The following is a 15,924-nucleotide window of genomic DNA, read 5'->3' as shown; positions in this document are numbered from 1 at the left end:
ATTGATAATACCCTGTTGTGGGCTGGCACTGTAGCACTCACTGCCTTGTTAGCCTCTCTGTGATTTTCAGTGGTGTACAGCTAAAACTGAAAACATTCCCTGTTCACTCTTAAGGTGTAAACAAAAGAGAAGCATGTTACTTAAAAAAAAAAAAAAAAGAGTAAAAGAGTAGGTGGCTTATTCATTAATTTAATTTCTCCTTGATTTTGTCAGAAGAGACTAAACTTCTGCATATTTTCCTGTTTTCAGACACCATCCCAGAGGACTTCCAAGAATTTCAAGCGCAGCAATTTGGTGTTGGGGATATTTAAGAAGTAAAAGCAAACTAACATTGCTATTGCAAACAGTAAAACAATATATTTTAAATCCTTATATGACCGTTGTTGTCAGAGTGCACACCGCAGCTTTGTTCTCATTGATGTGACTATGTCAGACTTTTTTTTTGTATGAAAGTGAAAATAAAAAGGAGACAAAATAGACCTGGGCTTCACTTGTTTTCAAATTTGCCCTAAAATCTAGGGAACATGTAAATGAAGTGACACTTGCATAAAACATTCTCAGGAAAAGTTTGAATCTGTTGTCGTTTTGGATTCGGTATTAAACACAGTAGGCTAGAAAGTGAAATTTTGTCTCCCTTGTTAGAAACAGGTTGCATCTGGGCATGAAGTGGTCTGGCCAAGCCAAGGGCTTTTGAGTATCTTTCCAAAGGAGACAGTATCTCCTTTAGGACAGTTTAATACCTTTGGAGACTCTCTTACCTTTGTCAGACCTCTTCTAAGAACTCTGTTAGGCCTCTCAGCCCTCCCACTCCTGGAAACTACGAGTAACACTATCACATCCAATAAAATCAAAAAAAGCTGACTGCAGGGCAATGTAGTCACATCTTATGGCTTGGTTTGCACACTACTGAAACAGCTTGCACATGACTGAAACAAGAAAAAGACTATGGAGACAAATGCAGAACCACCTAGGCAGAGAAAATAATCCTTTCACATAAACAAAGCAGGCTTTGAACTGCTGTCCCCATTCAGAGCAGAGCTTTATTGGCAGGTTCTGCAATCTTATGCAAATAAGTCATCAAGTTAAAAACCTAAACCACTGCATTAAGCATTAGTAACCATTAGAAAAGGACTGGAATTGTATCATTGTATCACAGTGCAGCCTATAATTTGAAGTGCAGAAGGGTGTTGATAGAGTGCATTTCTACTATATTCGTTTTCAAAATGGAGCAAGGAAAGGAAGGGAACACAAGCTCCATGGACCACTGAATAGAAGGATGTTGCAGCTTATAGGATAGTTACTTTAAAAAGGACAGTGGGAAACAGCACTTCAGCCTGGGAGGAGGAGGAAGGAGGAAATAAAAAGGGAATCAGAAGTAGCTCTGAGAAAATAAACAGTCATAGCTCTTTCCCAGCCCAAGAATACAGGTGAAATGCTGAGTTAAATTATCAGGTGAAAGTATCAAAACAATAACAAAAAAAAAAGTTTCCTGTTTTCAGTACAATAAAATACCCTTAAGGATATTACACGCTGTCAAAGACTTTGACTACTGGCAGACTTTTCCCTGTGGGCTTGTCCACCATAGCTAATGGTTCTGGAAGCAGGGTGGCCCTGGGACCTGTCCCATGAGGGATCCCAGAGTCTCACAGCAAAGAGCATGATGCAGGAGCGTTCTTCTGGCTCAGTGCTTCATGGTGAAAGGTCCTCCAGTTTCAGTCCTCCTTTGCCTTTGGCTTCATAGCTTCGCTAAGCTCAACTTCACTCATCAGGTTTTCAGAGAACTGAAAGGCTACTTACTTTGGAACAACAGAGAGGGCACTGACAAATTATGTTTAGAAGATGAGGAAAAAAATGTATTTTGCTAGCTGAACATGGGCCGTAACTGCAGTATTGTTCATTTATGAAGAAGAACACACACTGTAAAGCAATTTTACGTCATCCTTGTCATACATTTGCATTTCACTGATGGAGCCCCTTCTCCGGGCAGAATTCTCTCTGAACGGTCTGGCCACAACCTGGGCAGAAGGCAGTCACTTGTACTATGCTCACACACACTGGAGCAGAAAAACTGAGGCCTGCAGTGCACACATTTTGCAGAAGTGATCCCCTCACAGCAGATGCAACAGGCTTGGCCCACCCTGACCCGACTTCAGCACATGCAGCACATACCAGCTCCAAAAACATGATTGCAATAGGCCTTTGAATTCTTCCCAGACTCCAAAACTCTGCTCAGCCTCCCGTCTGCAGCTGGAGCCTCTCGTCCTGCTACAGTTGCTGGGATGGAACATCCTGGGCCTCTGCCATACCAGCTGGCTTACCACTGTGGAGCTTGCCAATTTCCAGGCTCTCTTCTATGCTTCGGCCACGGGCCACTCACTGGAGGATGGAAGGTGAGATACAGGATCTGGCTCTTCAGCTGTTGTCAATGGTAACTGAGTGAAGCTGTGAGAAAACATACTGGCTTGCTCTACTGGCAGTCAGAAACAAATCACAGCTCAGAGAGCCACAACTTTTCCTTTGTTTCAGAAAGTGCTGGTGGGACCTTACAATGGGATGCCGGAGCTCCCAATGTCCATTGTATTGACACACCAAGAGCTTGGCAGCTTGCAAGCTCAGGAAGAGTGAAGTCCAGCTGTTGCAGACAAACATTTGCCTCAAGAAAATCAAAGTCTGGGCTTGGGAAACCTTCTACCCCTCACATTCACATCAGAGATTGTGCAGTCCTTGTGTGAAAGGGTTTAAACAAGCTTCTCTAGCATGACAAACTCCTACTGGACTATTGTGCAATGCAGACATTGCTCCATGTGTGGTCTCTGGCAAGTGAAGACATGCAATCCCATTATCTTTAAAACTGAACATACAGCCCTCTCTTGTTCCCACCGCCTGCACAGCCAGGCTGTGCTCAGCTAAAGCAGCAGCTGTTACTACTCTGGAGTTTAGTCCTGTAGCTCCTGCACCGGAGTCTAACATCTCAACAAAGGTTAACTCTTTCCTGTGTGCTGCAGACAACATGGCAAACACACTTCAAGTGTTTCTGTTCCCCGAAGACCATCTCCTGTTTTAAATCCCAAGAATGGATCATCCTGCCAGGATTGCTGTGGGGTTAGGTGAGGGCAGAGGTGGGCAGACTGGTGAGAGGCTGCCGAGCAAAGACAGTCAGCACTCAGAATCCTTTGGCACCACTCAAGAACCCCTCTCTGCTTTGCACACAAGTCAAAATGCACGCTTCCCAGCTACAGGGCACCAAAACTCTGTCATGCACCATACCTGCACAGGGAATCAGCAGCCACCACTGGACCCTTGGAAGCTTGGTCAGTACAGGGAGCTGTGTCCTGGTGTGGGTCTGTTCGAGTGGCATGGGTGCCACCAGTGCCAGCAGGCAGGCTACAGCGGGCACATGCTGAAACAGGACAAGGATGGTGAAAGGTAAGAAACCACCATCCATGGAGACAAAGCACTTTCCCTGGTATGGATCTAGGCATATCAAATTCAACAGCTGCCCACTATACCATCTGGGAAAGTGGGGAAAAAAAAAAAAAATCAGACAGCTGTGTTTCAAACAAATGCACAGGCTTCAGTGCTACACCAGCCTTGAAGGTATTTTGTTTGCACTGTCAAAGTATCTGACACATCTCAAGGAGCTGGATTGTACAAAACAGATGTCACAGACAAATCTATGCAATCTGTCAATTGTCCAATATCACACTCTGGAGAAATACAAAAATAACATGGACAGTGAAGCCTTGTAATAGTCCATAGTGGTTAAACAGCATCCAAATTCAGTGACAAAAAAGATCAGCTTACTTTTACTGGCTCATTAACTGCTTACCTCATATATTTAGACAGTTTTTAAGTTTCTCCTAGACTGAATTGATTTTTCAACTTTTATGTATCACAACAATTAATTTCAAATATAAGAAAAATTTTATTGGTCCATTAATCTATAACAATACATTCACTCAGTATACAAAAGGAAGTGTCCATAAAAACCATTAACATGCTTTATGAAGGCAAAGATGTTAACTATTTTACAATGAAGATATTACAATTCTGAAATCTTTACCAATCCTTAAAAGTCAAACTGTTACAGTTGCTACAGATCACAACACTACCAAAAAATAATTAAACTAGCAAACCTCCACTTTGCTGAACTACAGCTTAATGAAATCACACAAACATGCCAAAAGATTCCTTTGAGATACTAAGAACCTTGAAAAAGACTAATTAAAATCCCCTCACCATTAAGAACATGGAGTCGTATTTTGACTATTTTGCATCCAGTTTTTGAACATGGCATATATGAGACTGAACACTGTGCACTGGTGGTGAACAAAAAGCAGACAGTGAACCAATAAATTCCTGCTAAATCTTTTCTCAGCTTGTATGTGTACAAGTGGAATGATTTTCTCTGGAAGCTAATTCTTCTAGCTGTCAGTGTGCATGGATGTCGAACGACATCTAAGCACCCCAACTTGAATTGGTAGAGGAAAACCAAAGCTACAGTATGATCAACAATCCAGTATTTCCCCAAAGCTTTCCAAAATTCTTGGCTTCGCACTTTCTTCTTGGCTTCGCACTGAGGCTTCTTTGGCAAAAGCACAGCTGCAGTGCTGCACCCTGCAGCTCTGGTGAGCAAAAGCCCTGGAAGCTTTAAGCTGCTGGAGTGGTTTCAAAGCTGATGACTGTGGCTCCAAACAAGTCTCTGCAAACGGCTGCATGCTACACACTGGCAAATACTGGAGACTGGCAAACAGGGAGGGAAGTCATTGTGGCTTGTATCTGAAATAAACTCCAGCTTTTTAAAAACAACATTACTGAACAGGTGTGGAATTAATGAAATCCAGGTTTAATAAGAAACCCAAACCAAAACGAGATCTAAGATTTAAACCTACAGAGTTTCTTTGGGCACTAGAAAGCAGTCATCATGCCAGCCTCTCTACTTCAAACCCTGCACAGTGTGTCTGCATCGCCATTGTGGAGCACTTGGGCATTCTGCCATCAGGATGTTGAAAATGCAAAGACATACCAGTTCCCAAGCTACGTATCTTGTTACGAGTACAAAAAGCCAAAGCTTTCTAAGCACTTGACCCCTGGCATTCCCTTGTATAGTCATGTGAAACACTGAATTCTAACTACTGTTTACAAAACTGAAGACATAAGTAAAATGGTGCTGATTATGTGTTTCCCTCTGACAAGAACTTGTAGGCCACTTCAGAAAACAAAGAAGCCGTTTTCACAGAGGAAAACTGATCCATATAATAAACTATTATCATTGACTTTCCTTCAATGCTGCAGGTTGTCCCACTATGAAAAGGAAAGGATCAGTAAGACCTGGCAAAGAGGTCTTTGCTGGTTTCTAGCACCAAAGACATCCCATTTGACAGGCAGCATGTTGTCTGGAAGGGAAACAGGTTTGCAATGCCTTTAAAAAACAAGTCCAAGGAGAAAAGGCAAATAAAGTGAGAAGATACAGCCTGCAAGCAAAAGACATTGCTTCTAAAGCCCAGAAGGAAAAATAAAAGCAAAATTTTAGCTGCAGATAATCTCAATTTATCTAAACACATAAGTACAGTCTTGCAGTATTTTGCTTCATCAACTTACTTAGGAGAAAAGCCTAACAGTTTATAGTTTATAAAATATTTATTGCATGTTTTAAAAGCAGTTAATTATTTTGTTGCTGATCTGTTCAGAGATGTCCACGATACGGTGGGCTGCTAGCCAAAGTACAAGCAGCACTGTCTTGAGTATCCAAATCTTCCTGACGCATCAGTCAAAAACAGAGAACCAGCTTTTTTGTAAGTGCAACAGTTACTTCTTTAATAGCAAAGTTCTAGCCCAGAAATGGTTGCAGCAGCGGCTGATGAAGCAGTTACACATGCACATCTTATAATACCAAAGCGCTTATAGATTTGTAAAAAGGTGCTAATCCACAAAATAAATAAATAAATAGACATGCAGTGTTCATGATTCTGCAAGGGGGCAAACCCTCTCTCTGGACTGTGCATACATTAGCAAAACTGCATTACACATTTCAGAGGAAAGTGGCATAGCCGAGGCAGGATCTACCACATTAGTTGGGCACGTACAAGCTGTTTGAACCTCATGGAAGGGCCTGAAGCAGAAAGCTAAGAGTATAACAAATATATAATACCTTCGATGTGTAATTGCAGTAGAGTTCCTTACCTGGCATGCAGCCACAAAGGCTGCCTGCACATTTGAGGAACTAGGTGGCAAACAGCAAGCAAGCTGTTTTCCGTACCTTCCTGATGAGGTTTTATTGTCTCATTTTAGTAGTCTAGAAACTTGGATTTAGAGACTTGCTCTCTAAGTCTGCCCCACTGATTTTACACCAAAAATTAACTAGTCACAGCTGTGGCTCTTCGTTGCCTTCATGAGAAAAACTAAAATTGTTCCAGTCTCAGATGATACTGCGGCAGTGAGGTCCCAAAAAATCTTTATGATGGCAAATTTGAAAAAGTAGAAGAATGCCAGTAAAATTGTTTCACCTTCCTAGCAGAACAACTGCCAACACAGTCTGTTCCTCCAAGAGTCTCTTAAACGATAGCATTATTTCAAATTTAACTAGAGGAAACTTCGTACAGGACATGTCCCCTAGTCTTCCTGTCTTTGTAACTTCCTCTCTTCACAGAGCCCAAAACTACTAGGAGCCAGAAATGCTGCACCAATTACATCTGGGAACAAATTCACTGAATAAATGTGGCACAAGGCAGGATAGACACTGCAGCTAACCGCCTCAAGCAGAGAAGTCACCTGCACTTTCAGGTATGGGGAGAGAAAATTAACAGTTTACAGTTTAAATGTAAATGTAATAAAAAACTACTTGTTTATTTACAAAAACATCAGGCTACTTGTGAGTTTTCCCAGTTACTTTTCCACTGCACAGTAATATCCGAAGCAGTCTTATCCCCAAAGGTTTGTCAAGCACAGATTATTTGGTCTTCCACATGCACCATGGGTCTGATTGTACCTTGTACACATTGGTGTAATGTACAAGGCAGCTCACCCAGTCACAGGCTCAGTCCAGCTTTTCCCATTTCAGTGCCACATGAATTATTAGCTATCACAGCAGTAGGTATAAAGGCACTTCTTGAAGAGGTTTTTTTAAAAATTTCATTTGCATGAACTGTTTGGAATATAGGGACTGGGCATTTGAATCCTTGACCCGAGCTGAGGATTTTATTAAGTAGTTGCACATGGAACTTCACAGTACAGATTTTACAGCAAACACTAAGGCTGTAACATTTGCCTGGCCAGCAGGAAGTCTTGCCTTGATGAGGAACTAGAGGCTTTGCACACCCAGGTGCACTAGTTACCAATTACTTAGAAAGGCCTGGGAGTCCACTGCTGGATCTGGGGACAACATGGACACACAGGCCCTCAAAATTATTTTTGAGGTTTTTTTCTCTCAACATTTGCTCAGTAGCAGACAAAACTGTAATCAGACATTGCCCCATTCCCACCCTATGTATACCTGCAGATTTAGATGCTTAAGGTCAATAGTTGGTAGACATTAAGGAGGAAGGAGAAGCTCAGCGAGGTGAGTGCTATGTAAGAAGGGACTCATGCCTCACTGCAGACTTTCTTTTAATGGCCTTGTTTCCTCTGTGCAAAACCTATCTCCTTAAAGACAAACTATAGAAAAAAGAGCACAAGAAGGTGCAGAAAGTCCTTATGTAGGTACTGTGTAAAATAAGCATTTTCATAAACAATTAAGAAATTAGGAATACTCATTGGCCCAGATATGTATTAAGACCCTCCATATTTGTGTCTGGGATGCAGGCTATCAGAATGGGAGAACACTTACCATTCCCTGCCTTATAGTGCATGCCTTCTTCTGTAAAGCTCCTTGCCCTGATTGTTCTGTTACAAAAAACATGTCTACTTTAGGGAAAAAAAAAAAAAAGTCAGTTTCTCATAGTACAACAGATATTGCACTATGAAGCAAATCCTGGGAGCCTCTAGGGACCAGCCAAGGCAGGAGAAAGAGAAGAGGAGCCTGGACTATCTGAATTGTAGCACAGAACTCCAGCACTGGATCAAGACTGTTTATCAGAATAGCTGCTATGAGGTAGGTGGGACAACTGTTAGTCGTCACTGCACAGCCCATAAGCTCCTATCTTAGATATGGAACAGATAAAAGCTTCTAGACTGAAAATGCTTTAACAAAGGCCTTTTTCTGCTGCAGAAGGATCTCCATAGCAAGACTCCAAATGCAGGTAGATATATACTGACAGGTCTCCAATCTAGCAGAGCTCTTGGCTGGATCAGAATCTCTCAGTAAAAGCAAAGGGAAAGAGAAAAACCTGCCTCCCTCTTCAGAGTTATTTGTTGCTTTTCTGACTAATGTCAAAGCCAAGATTCAACTGGTTTTTTTTAACTATTGGTGCAAAGAATGAGAAGAGCACTGAGACAGTCACTGCTGGACAAAATCCTTCTCTTAAATCTCTTGACAGATGTATTTTGAGACTCTAATCACAGGGGTAGGCGGTACAAGTATAAAGGACTGCAGACCTGTAAATTTTGTTTCAGATAACAGTGCACAGGGTGGGGAAGATCGCACCCCTGGAAAGCTCCAAGCAGAAGAGAAGACCTGAGATACCATAGCAAAAAGGCAGCCAAAAAATGGTAATGAAAACAAGAGCAGAACTGAAATCCATTATATTGAGATTACTCATCAGCTGTATATTAGCCATCAGGTATCGCAACAGAACAACTAAGGCATGCAAATCTTTTTGCCACCTCATAGGCCCCTTTTCTTTGTTTTGCAGAAAGCATTGGGTGAAGATTTAAGGCTCAATCATATTTGAAAAAAAAAAGAAAAGCTGGTAAGTTGGTTGATTTTGTTTATATGCGGCATACTTCACATTGTATGTGTGTGTATATATATAGAGAGAGAGAAGACAGAATCTCTGGGACTAGTAAAAGTCATAAATTCATCCAACCTGAATGTAGATAACTATGTGAGTTCAAACTTACCCAGCGTTTAGGGCATTTGAGCTGTTGTTCTACCACCAAATCATCTGCTCAGAGCAAAAAAAGGTGACAAGGTAGGGTTTAATATTGTCAAGCCATTTGTACAAGGCAGTTCCTTGTTATATTTGTGATTTTGTTTTTATGATTGCTTACTCATATTCCACTGCTTGGAATAGGAGTTCTCCAAAAGAAGTTTTGTCTCCGCTAAAATATTGGTTGGCTAACTCCCATCCCAACAGTGAAACTAATATCAACAGAGAAGTATAAAACTATAGCAGTTAGAAAAATTACTTTCCAACCAACACACAGGCAGAAAAGGAAGATGATACACTATCGTCCTTTTCCAACCATAAATGCATTTAAAGTATTATAAAATTAGTCATGGAAACAGAACTGAAGATCCTGGGAGATCTTTAGACACAAGCTGAAACAGCAGGGTAGAAAAGTAAGTGAGCACCCCACTTTTAAATTCAACAGCAACTGACAAGTGCTCCTGTAATTAGCATTTTCTCAACAGCAAACATTGTGAATGAAGAATGTACCATATCTTAAATCCCCATGCAGTACACTCAACTTTTAAATGATCTGGCAAAGCAAATTTGGGCAAAATGAGAATCTGTGTGTAGGACTCCCCTTCAGTTAATAACTGGACTAGATCTAAATTGCATATAATATCCAGGTGCCTTTTAAAGTTATAATAGAATAAATACTATCATTGGTAGATTCCTTTCTCAATCTAGGTGTACAATAACTTAAAATATTTAATATGTAGATAATTTTTAGTAGATGCTTTGGCAATCAAATTCTTATATATTCTCTTACTTCTAATGAAGTATTTAGATAATGTTTTTGGAAAAAAAAAATCTGCATACTACTTACAGGAATTATATGCTTTACAAAACAGCATTCCAAATCATCACTGCAAACTGTAAGAGACTTAGTTAATGAAAAAGTATAAAAAGGAACGCATATTTGCTAGAAGATACCCAACATTTACAGGAAGAAAGAAGATACATCTGCACCATGATTTTTTCTTTTCTTGTCTACGAAGCCAGAGAAAAATTGTCAGTTATTTGAAAAGCATTTCACTTATTCCAGTTCGTACAAGAACTGTGTTTCCTGCATACCACATGAACATTATAAAGTTCTGGAACAGATTTGTTCCCTTAGGCAATGCTTATTCATGATAATAAAAAAGGTAAAAAACGTCTTCAATCATTTGTTTAGTCTGACTGAAAAGATACTAGCTGGTACATTATGGTAAGTGGGATAGGTGTTTCCTCATTCAAAAAACACACAGACACAAAAAAACCCCACACTAAAACCCCAAATAAACACGCAAACAAAACAAACAAACAAACAAAAACAAACAGAGGAAAACTTAGAATAACTTTTGGACTGTTCACACTGAGAACTCTCTGGTTGGGCAACAGAGTGGAGCAATAAGAGTCCATAAGTACAGACAGACACAAACCCAACAGGAGACCATCTTAATCCAGAAGATGGACCAGGTTCCACTGAAGAATTTTTCAATCTGAGCACTTTCATAACTGTTAAAGAGGAAAAAAAAAAAAAAGCAATAAACTATTCATATCTCAGACTGCAGTATCCTCTACTTTTCCAAGTGAGTCAGAGATATTAAAGAGGTTAACTCATACAGGAAGCAAGGGAAAGCACCCTTTATAGAACAAGATCTTGCTCAAGAATGCCCAGGAATGACTTGTGATGTCTCTTCAAGTTTCTAACATAAGCAGAGAAAAGACCCTAATAGCAGATCTTCCTGTTCACATATTCTTTCTCAACACAGAGAGACGGTAATTACTCAATTTTAAAGAAATACACTTACTGGAACCAATGAGTTACTGTCATCATCACATAGAGCGAAGCCAGGAAGAAAACAAAGTGGAAGTAGGCATAACTGTACACAGTGCCTTTCTTCTCATCATAAACCACAGTCTGGCCTCCCCTTTTTTCAATGTGATCTTCAGCATCAGCTGCAAGAGACAGGAAACAAGAAAGTTTTTGCAAATGTAATGAGTACTGAAAACAGCAGCTGGCTTCACTGAGAACACAAATCTACAGTGTGATTTAGGAAAGCATGACTGATACAGATCCTACACTTGAACATATCCTTGCCCTCAGGTTATGGGCCTAAACCCTTAGTGAAAAACTGGACTAATACTGAAATCCTGCCATATAGCAGCTTCCTGGCCTACTGAGGAGTTTTTGCGCATTGGGACCATTTAAATTGCTCTACCTGTATGATATTTTTCTGGCAAGTCCATGCTGATAACCTTGATTGTACCAGGTCTGCAAAAAAGACACTCCCTTCTTATCTCACTCCTGAACTGCAGTCCCCTCAGAGATGCTAAACCAAAAATCTAGCAACCAGTCACTCCCACAGGCATGCAAAGAACAGAGACTATTCTTTGTATGTTGCAGTTTAAAGAATTAATAACTAGCCTAGTATTTTTAAAATGCTGTTGTGACATCTCTAGTTTCCCTCTGTAGCCTAACTTTGAGCAATTCATCTGCTTCAGTTTGATATACTACAGAATGAGGATATGAGCAGCTCTCTATCCACAGCTGTGTTCTTACTTTCTTAGCTTCGGCCTGAAAGCCACAAATAAGTTAAATTTTGCAGTGAAAACAAAATTACCGTCTCCATCAGGTACACAGCAAAAGCAGCAACGAGCTACCTGTGGAACAGACAACAGGAAGAGGGTAAGAATCTGTGCTACAGCAAAGCAGAACAGTTGGGGAAGGAAGGTCTGTTGTGTCTATCTACAAACATTAATTTAGAAAAGTCTGGTTTGTATTTCCAACCAGCACAAAACCCAAATTAGGATTTAGCCAACAGTTCATAACAACAGTTTCTAAGCTTCAGAAAAACATACTCAATAAATTTGAAGAAATGAGACATTCTTTAAGAATTACTCCATCTTTTTTACATAACTTTGGGTCCAATGCAGGAGCAAATAATCACAACAAAATGGTAGAAAAGCTATGGTGAAGTACATTTGTATTTAGGGGACTTACCTCTTCAGATCTGCATACAAGTTCCTTTTAGGAAATTTCTGTACTAAGATGAAAGTGTAAGGAACTTTTAAATGCCATCAGAGACTGAAATGATTAATGATTTACGCATTCTAGGATAGCCAGGGGATTTCTGCAGGCTGGAAGAGGCAGCTGTTGGCCTATCAAAGCCCATCTCCCTACGAATCCTGAAAGGCGGGAGAAACCCTTTTGCCATGTCCCTCACAGGAACTCTGCACAGGCCCAGGAGATGCTGGAGGCTCATGGCATGGCCTGTGACACTATCCATGGATATAATAACTCATAACTTCTTTGAGCGTGTGGGCTTCCCTCCCCTAGCCCCAACGGATCAGGACCACCACTTCAACTGACAGACATGGAAGCTGCAACTACCAAGTTATATCGCTGGACCTCGTGGGCAGTGACTATATAAATTTTTCCATTCTCACCTTTTTTTTCCCCTACTCTCCCTTACCTTTATCCTGTTTTTTCCTTTCTCTCCCTTATGCATTTCCTCTTAAGGTCATCTTCATACCATATTGCTATAAATGATAGATATAGATGATAACACCCAAAATAGCAACATACCTGTTTACCTTTGAAACAAAATTGTTCTAAAATAAACCCTACATATATATGTTTTCAAACACATTCAGTGTTGTTTCACTCTAATCCACGCCAAGGGATTTATTAATAAGAACCTGGGTTACCCCATCCCCCCTTTTCTGGTGCAGGTCAGAACAGATGCATGGGTTAGCAATTACAACTGCAGAAGTATAAGTCAGAAATGTACTTATCTTTGCAAGACTGCTGAAGTGGAGCCAGAATGAGCACAAGCAGAATGAATCAAAGAAGGAAGTTGATTTTTCTGTTTATTTAAATGAAGATGAAGATTTCCTTTTTTTTTTTTTTTTTTTAACTGATGGAAAAAGGAAAGCTGAAATCGACACTTTCTGTGTTGAATGGTAATGTAAATGAAGAAAAGGTCTTGACCATCTAATAAATATATAAGTATTTTCTGCACCAGACCACAGTACAAGCCAGCACTTCCTGTCATGCATCACCAGTATTATTTGCTCTCATAAAATCCTTCTCTGGGATTTATTTTGCTTGTGGTCTGATTAGGACAATGAACCTGTTCGGGAAATTCACTTCCCTAACTATTATACCAATCAGTTTTTATAGTAAGAAAGTGTATTAACTTTGTTTACTTATATTAGTTCACATTATACAGTGCAATGTAGTGAGGTACTGGAATTTTACTGGAGACTTTAGTATTGTTCATGCTTAAGTTAAACAAACCAAAGAACAGCCTAGCCTCAGAAATAAGGACTTTGCTTCTTGGAAACTTACAGCTGTCCATGAAGGATAAAAGATACCCCTGAACAGCAAAGATAAGGCCACAATCCTAGCCTGTCTAAAACATCTTTGAAACCATACCAGCATCATAGGTAGTAACTATCTCAAGGCTGACTTCAAGGATGTCTAAATCAACAGACAAGAGGCAAGAATGCTGCAGAAATACAGTTGCTTTGCAAAGTTTTACTATAATTAGATAATTATATTAGACAGTGTCTGTGCTAGTGATTAGTCAAATCATGCTGGACCTGAATGCTTGAAGGGTATAAGAACTCTGTGTAAAACCATGTTTGGGGTGCCCCAAGTTGGTTGGAATACCTCACATGCATGCATGAATATTTTCCCTTGCTATTCTAAAGTTTGTGTTCTAATTTCCCTCATTTGTCAAATGGGCCTGTTGCATGTTTTTCCAGAAAGCAGATGGTGGGTCTTTAAGGTAAATTGTCCAGCAGAAATATCAAGTGGCAGTTTTTACCCTGCATATCCCTGACTGCCTGCACTCGCTGGGTTCATAATTCATGAGAAGCCAAAAAGTTCATTCTTTTTCAAGAGACTGAGAGTTTAAGTAAACCCCTTATTCTGTATCTTTTTCTACTCCATGCCAAGCCTCACCTACACTGCCAACCTGAGCTACCCTGGGGCTGCACTCACATTCTGCAGCAAGCACTGGGTTCCCTCAAACATTTTAATCAATTGCAATTAAGTCCTGGCACAGATAGAGTGATGAAATTAGCAATGCTGGCACACACAACCCAGCCCCTTATACACGCTCAGCTGCTTCCAGCACAGACACTGACAGACCATCTGTGCAACAGCAACAACTGCAGAGCTGTGTTCACTCTGGGCTGACAGACAAAACCTTTTGCCACAGGGAAGGCAATCAGAGTGCAATTAGTTACTCTTCATCTGTCATTTCTTTACATTTACATTCAGTGGCTCTTGTCTGGCTCTTTAATATGCAACAGCCTGGAACTAATCCTGTGGGCAAGTACTGCGGCAGATGAGATGGACCTTCCCAGTGAGGGGCCACATCCCACATCCATGCTATGCCAGAGGCCCTCAGCCTTCCCACTGCTCCTTCCACAGGGAGCAGACTCACACCCCCTGGACAAGACCTCTTACAGTGTACGGTGGGCAAAGGAGGTGCAGGGGTGTGAATGGCATCTGTTTGCTCTCCGGTGCTCCCGGTGCCATCCCTCAGCACTGGGCAGGATGGCACAGCTCCTGTCTGGACTTACCTGAGACAGACTGAGCCAGGTCTCTGTGCTCAGTGCCCAGCCAGTTGGCAGGCTGCCCTCCTGCGAGGCCTGTGGCTGGTACCAGCACCCTGTCCAGCTGCAGCATCCTGCCAAAGCAAAGCTCCCTAGGCACCGTGTAACACTCCCACAGTGAAATGTGTTTTGCTTCCCTGTGCCCAGCTACTTCAAACACCAAGTGCCTCAGCAGATACTTCTGCATTTTTGAATTCTCACTAACACTCTCATTAAAGACTTGGAAAAAAAAGAAGTTAAAACTACAGAATGAAAGTAACACCAATGCAGAGAGAGTTAGGGAGGGAGATTCATCTTCCAAACACACACATACATTTGAAGAGTGACACTTCTAAGCCTAAGTAAAGGGTAACTGTTACATAGCAAAATCCCACTCATTTTCTAGTGTTTTTTGGGTGTTCTCAGGATGATGAGGCCAAACAAACAGGCACATGGAATGAAGAGACCTGTATAGCTGAAACAGGGGTGAGAAATGTCATCATAGATGAAGTTATAGGCAAAAAGAAAGGAAGTACTTATGTGAGGAAATAAAAATGAGATAAAAAGTTGGGATCATAATCACTTGGTATGAGAACAAAGGCAATCAGGACTGAAAACGTTCAAGCATGCCTCCACTTTTTTTTCTGATAGCTTTCTAGCACTTTTCCTTTAAATGAGAGGACATGAGCTCATGGAGAGCACAAAATTTACTGGAAGTCCATAGGATGTTGAATAAACTTCAAGAGCAGCAAATTATTTCAGTACATAAAGGCACCTCCACCAAACCAGCAAGAGCTACAGAAGGGCCAATGCACAGAGGCATGTAGGACAAACAAGCTTCTGTTTACACCTAATTACAGGCCATGAAAACAACAAGAAAAGCAGAGGACAAAGTCTGCACAGAAATCCTGTGGGAAGAAGCAAAAACTCACTTCAGTTTCAGCTGTTGCATATATTCCTCTCAGTGCCTCTGAGCTTGATCGTGTTGTTGAGGTCAAACTAGGAGGAAAAGAAGGTAGTGTCAAACTCCTGGGCATAACTCTAACCCCAACAGGGTCACTTTTCAACATCACAGCAAACATAAATAGCCTACTCCCATGTCTAAGCTAAGCATTTGCCTGGATGCTATCATAAAGCACTAAGAACATAAAAAGTTCTTTCTGCACTGGTACAAACCAACCTGGCAGATGGCCACTGGCCGACTTACTCTGCATCATGAGTTTAAAATTAGGTCACTCCTAAAAGGTGGTGAGTTCATCACCAGACAGCAGCAAACATCCTAACA

General features: G+C 40.9%; 2 protein-coding genes across 6 annotated transcripts in view; one reads left to right on the top strand and one right to left on the bottom strand.

Annotated features, from left to right (window-relative positions):
• Window positions 1-627, top strand: part of THBS4 (thrombospondin 4) — a 38,818-nt gene extending 38,191 nt beyond the window's left edge. For 3 of the 4 annotated variants that reach the window (XM_027882387.1, XM_027882396.1, XM_027882414.1), the window contains one exon: window positions 250-475. In XM_027882387.1, the coding sequence (XP_027738188.1) occupies window positions 250-311 (62 nt within the window). In that variant the 3' untranslated portion in view covers window positions 312-475. Of the gene's footprint in view, window positions 1-249 lie in introns of all 4 variants that reach the window. The other variant, XM_027882404.1, reaches the window with a different exon arrangement.
• A 3,278-nt stretch (window positions 628-3,905) lies between these two features.
• The window catches only part of SERINC5 (serine incorporator 5), a 44,335-nt gene continuing 32,316 nt past the window's right edge, over window positions 3,906-15,924 (bottom strand). For both annotated transcript variants that reach the window (XM_027882429.1, XM_027882438.1), the window contains 4 exons: window positions 15,572-15,638; window positions 11,654-11,693; window positions 10,841-10,988; window positions 3,906-10,544 (listed from right to left, as the gene is read on the bottom strand). In XM_027882429.1, coding sequence (XP_027738230.1) covers window positions 10,397-10,544; window positions 10,841-10,988; window positions 11,654-11,693; window positions 15,572-15,638 — 403 coding nt within the window. In that variant the 3' untranslated portion in view covers window positions 3,906-10,396. The remainder of the gene's footprint in view (window positions 10,545-10,840; window positions 10,989-11,653; window positions 11,694-15,571; window positions 15,639-15,924) is intronic.

This window comes from Empidonax traillii, unplaced genomic scaffold (assembly GCF_003031625.1).
Source record: "Empidonax traillii isolate 1590-97213 ecotype Southwest subspecies unplaced genomic scaffold, ASM303162v1 scaffold8:size5222938, whole genome shotgun sequence".
In the NCBI taxonomy this organism is placed as follows: domain Eukaryota; kingdom Metazoa; phylum Chordata; class Aves; order Passeriformes; family Tyrannidae; genus Empidonax; species Empidonax traillii.
The sequence above is the reverse complement of the archived record's forward strand: the minus strand, read 5'-3'. Positions and strand labels throughout refer to the sequence as shown.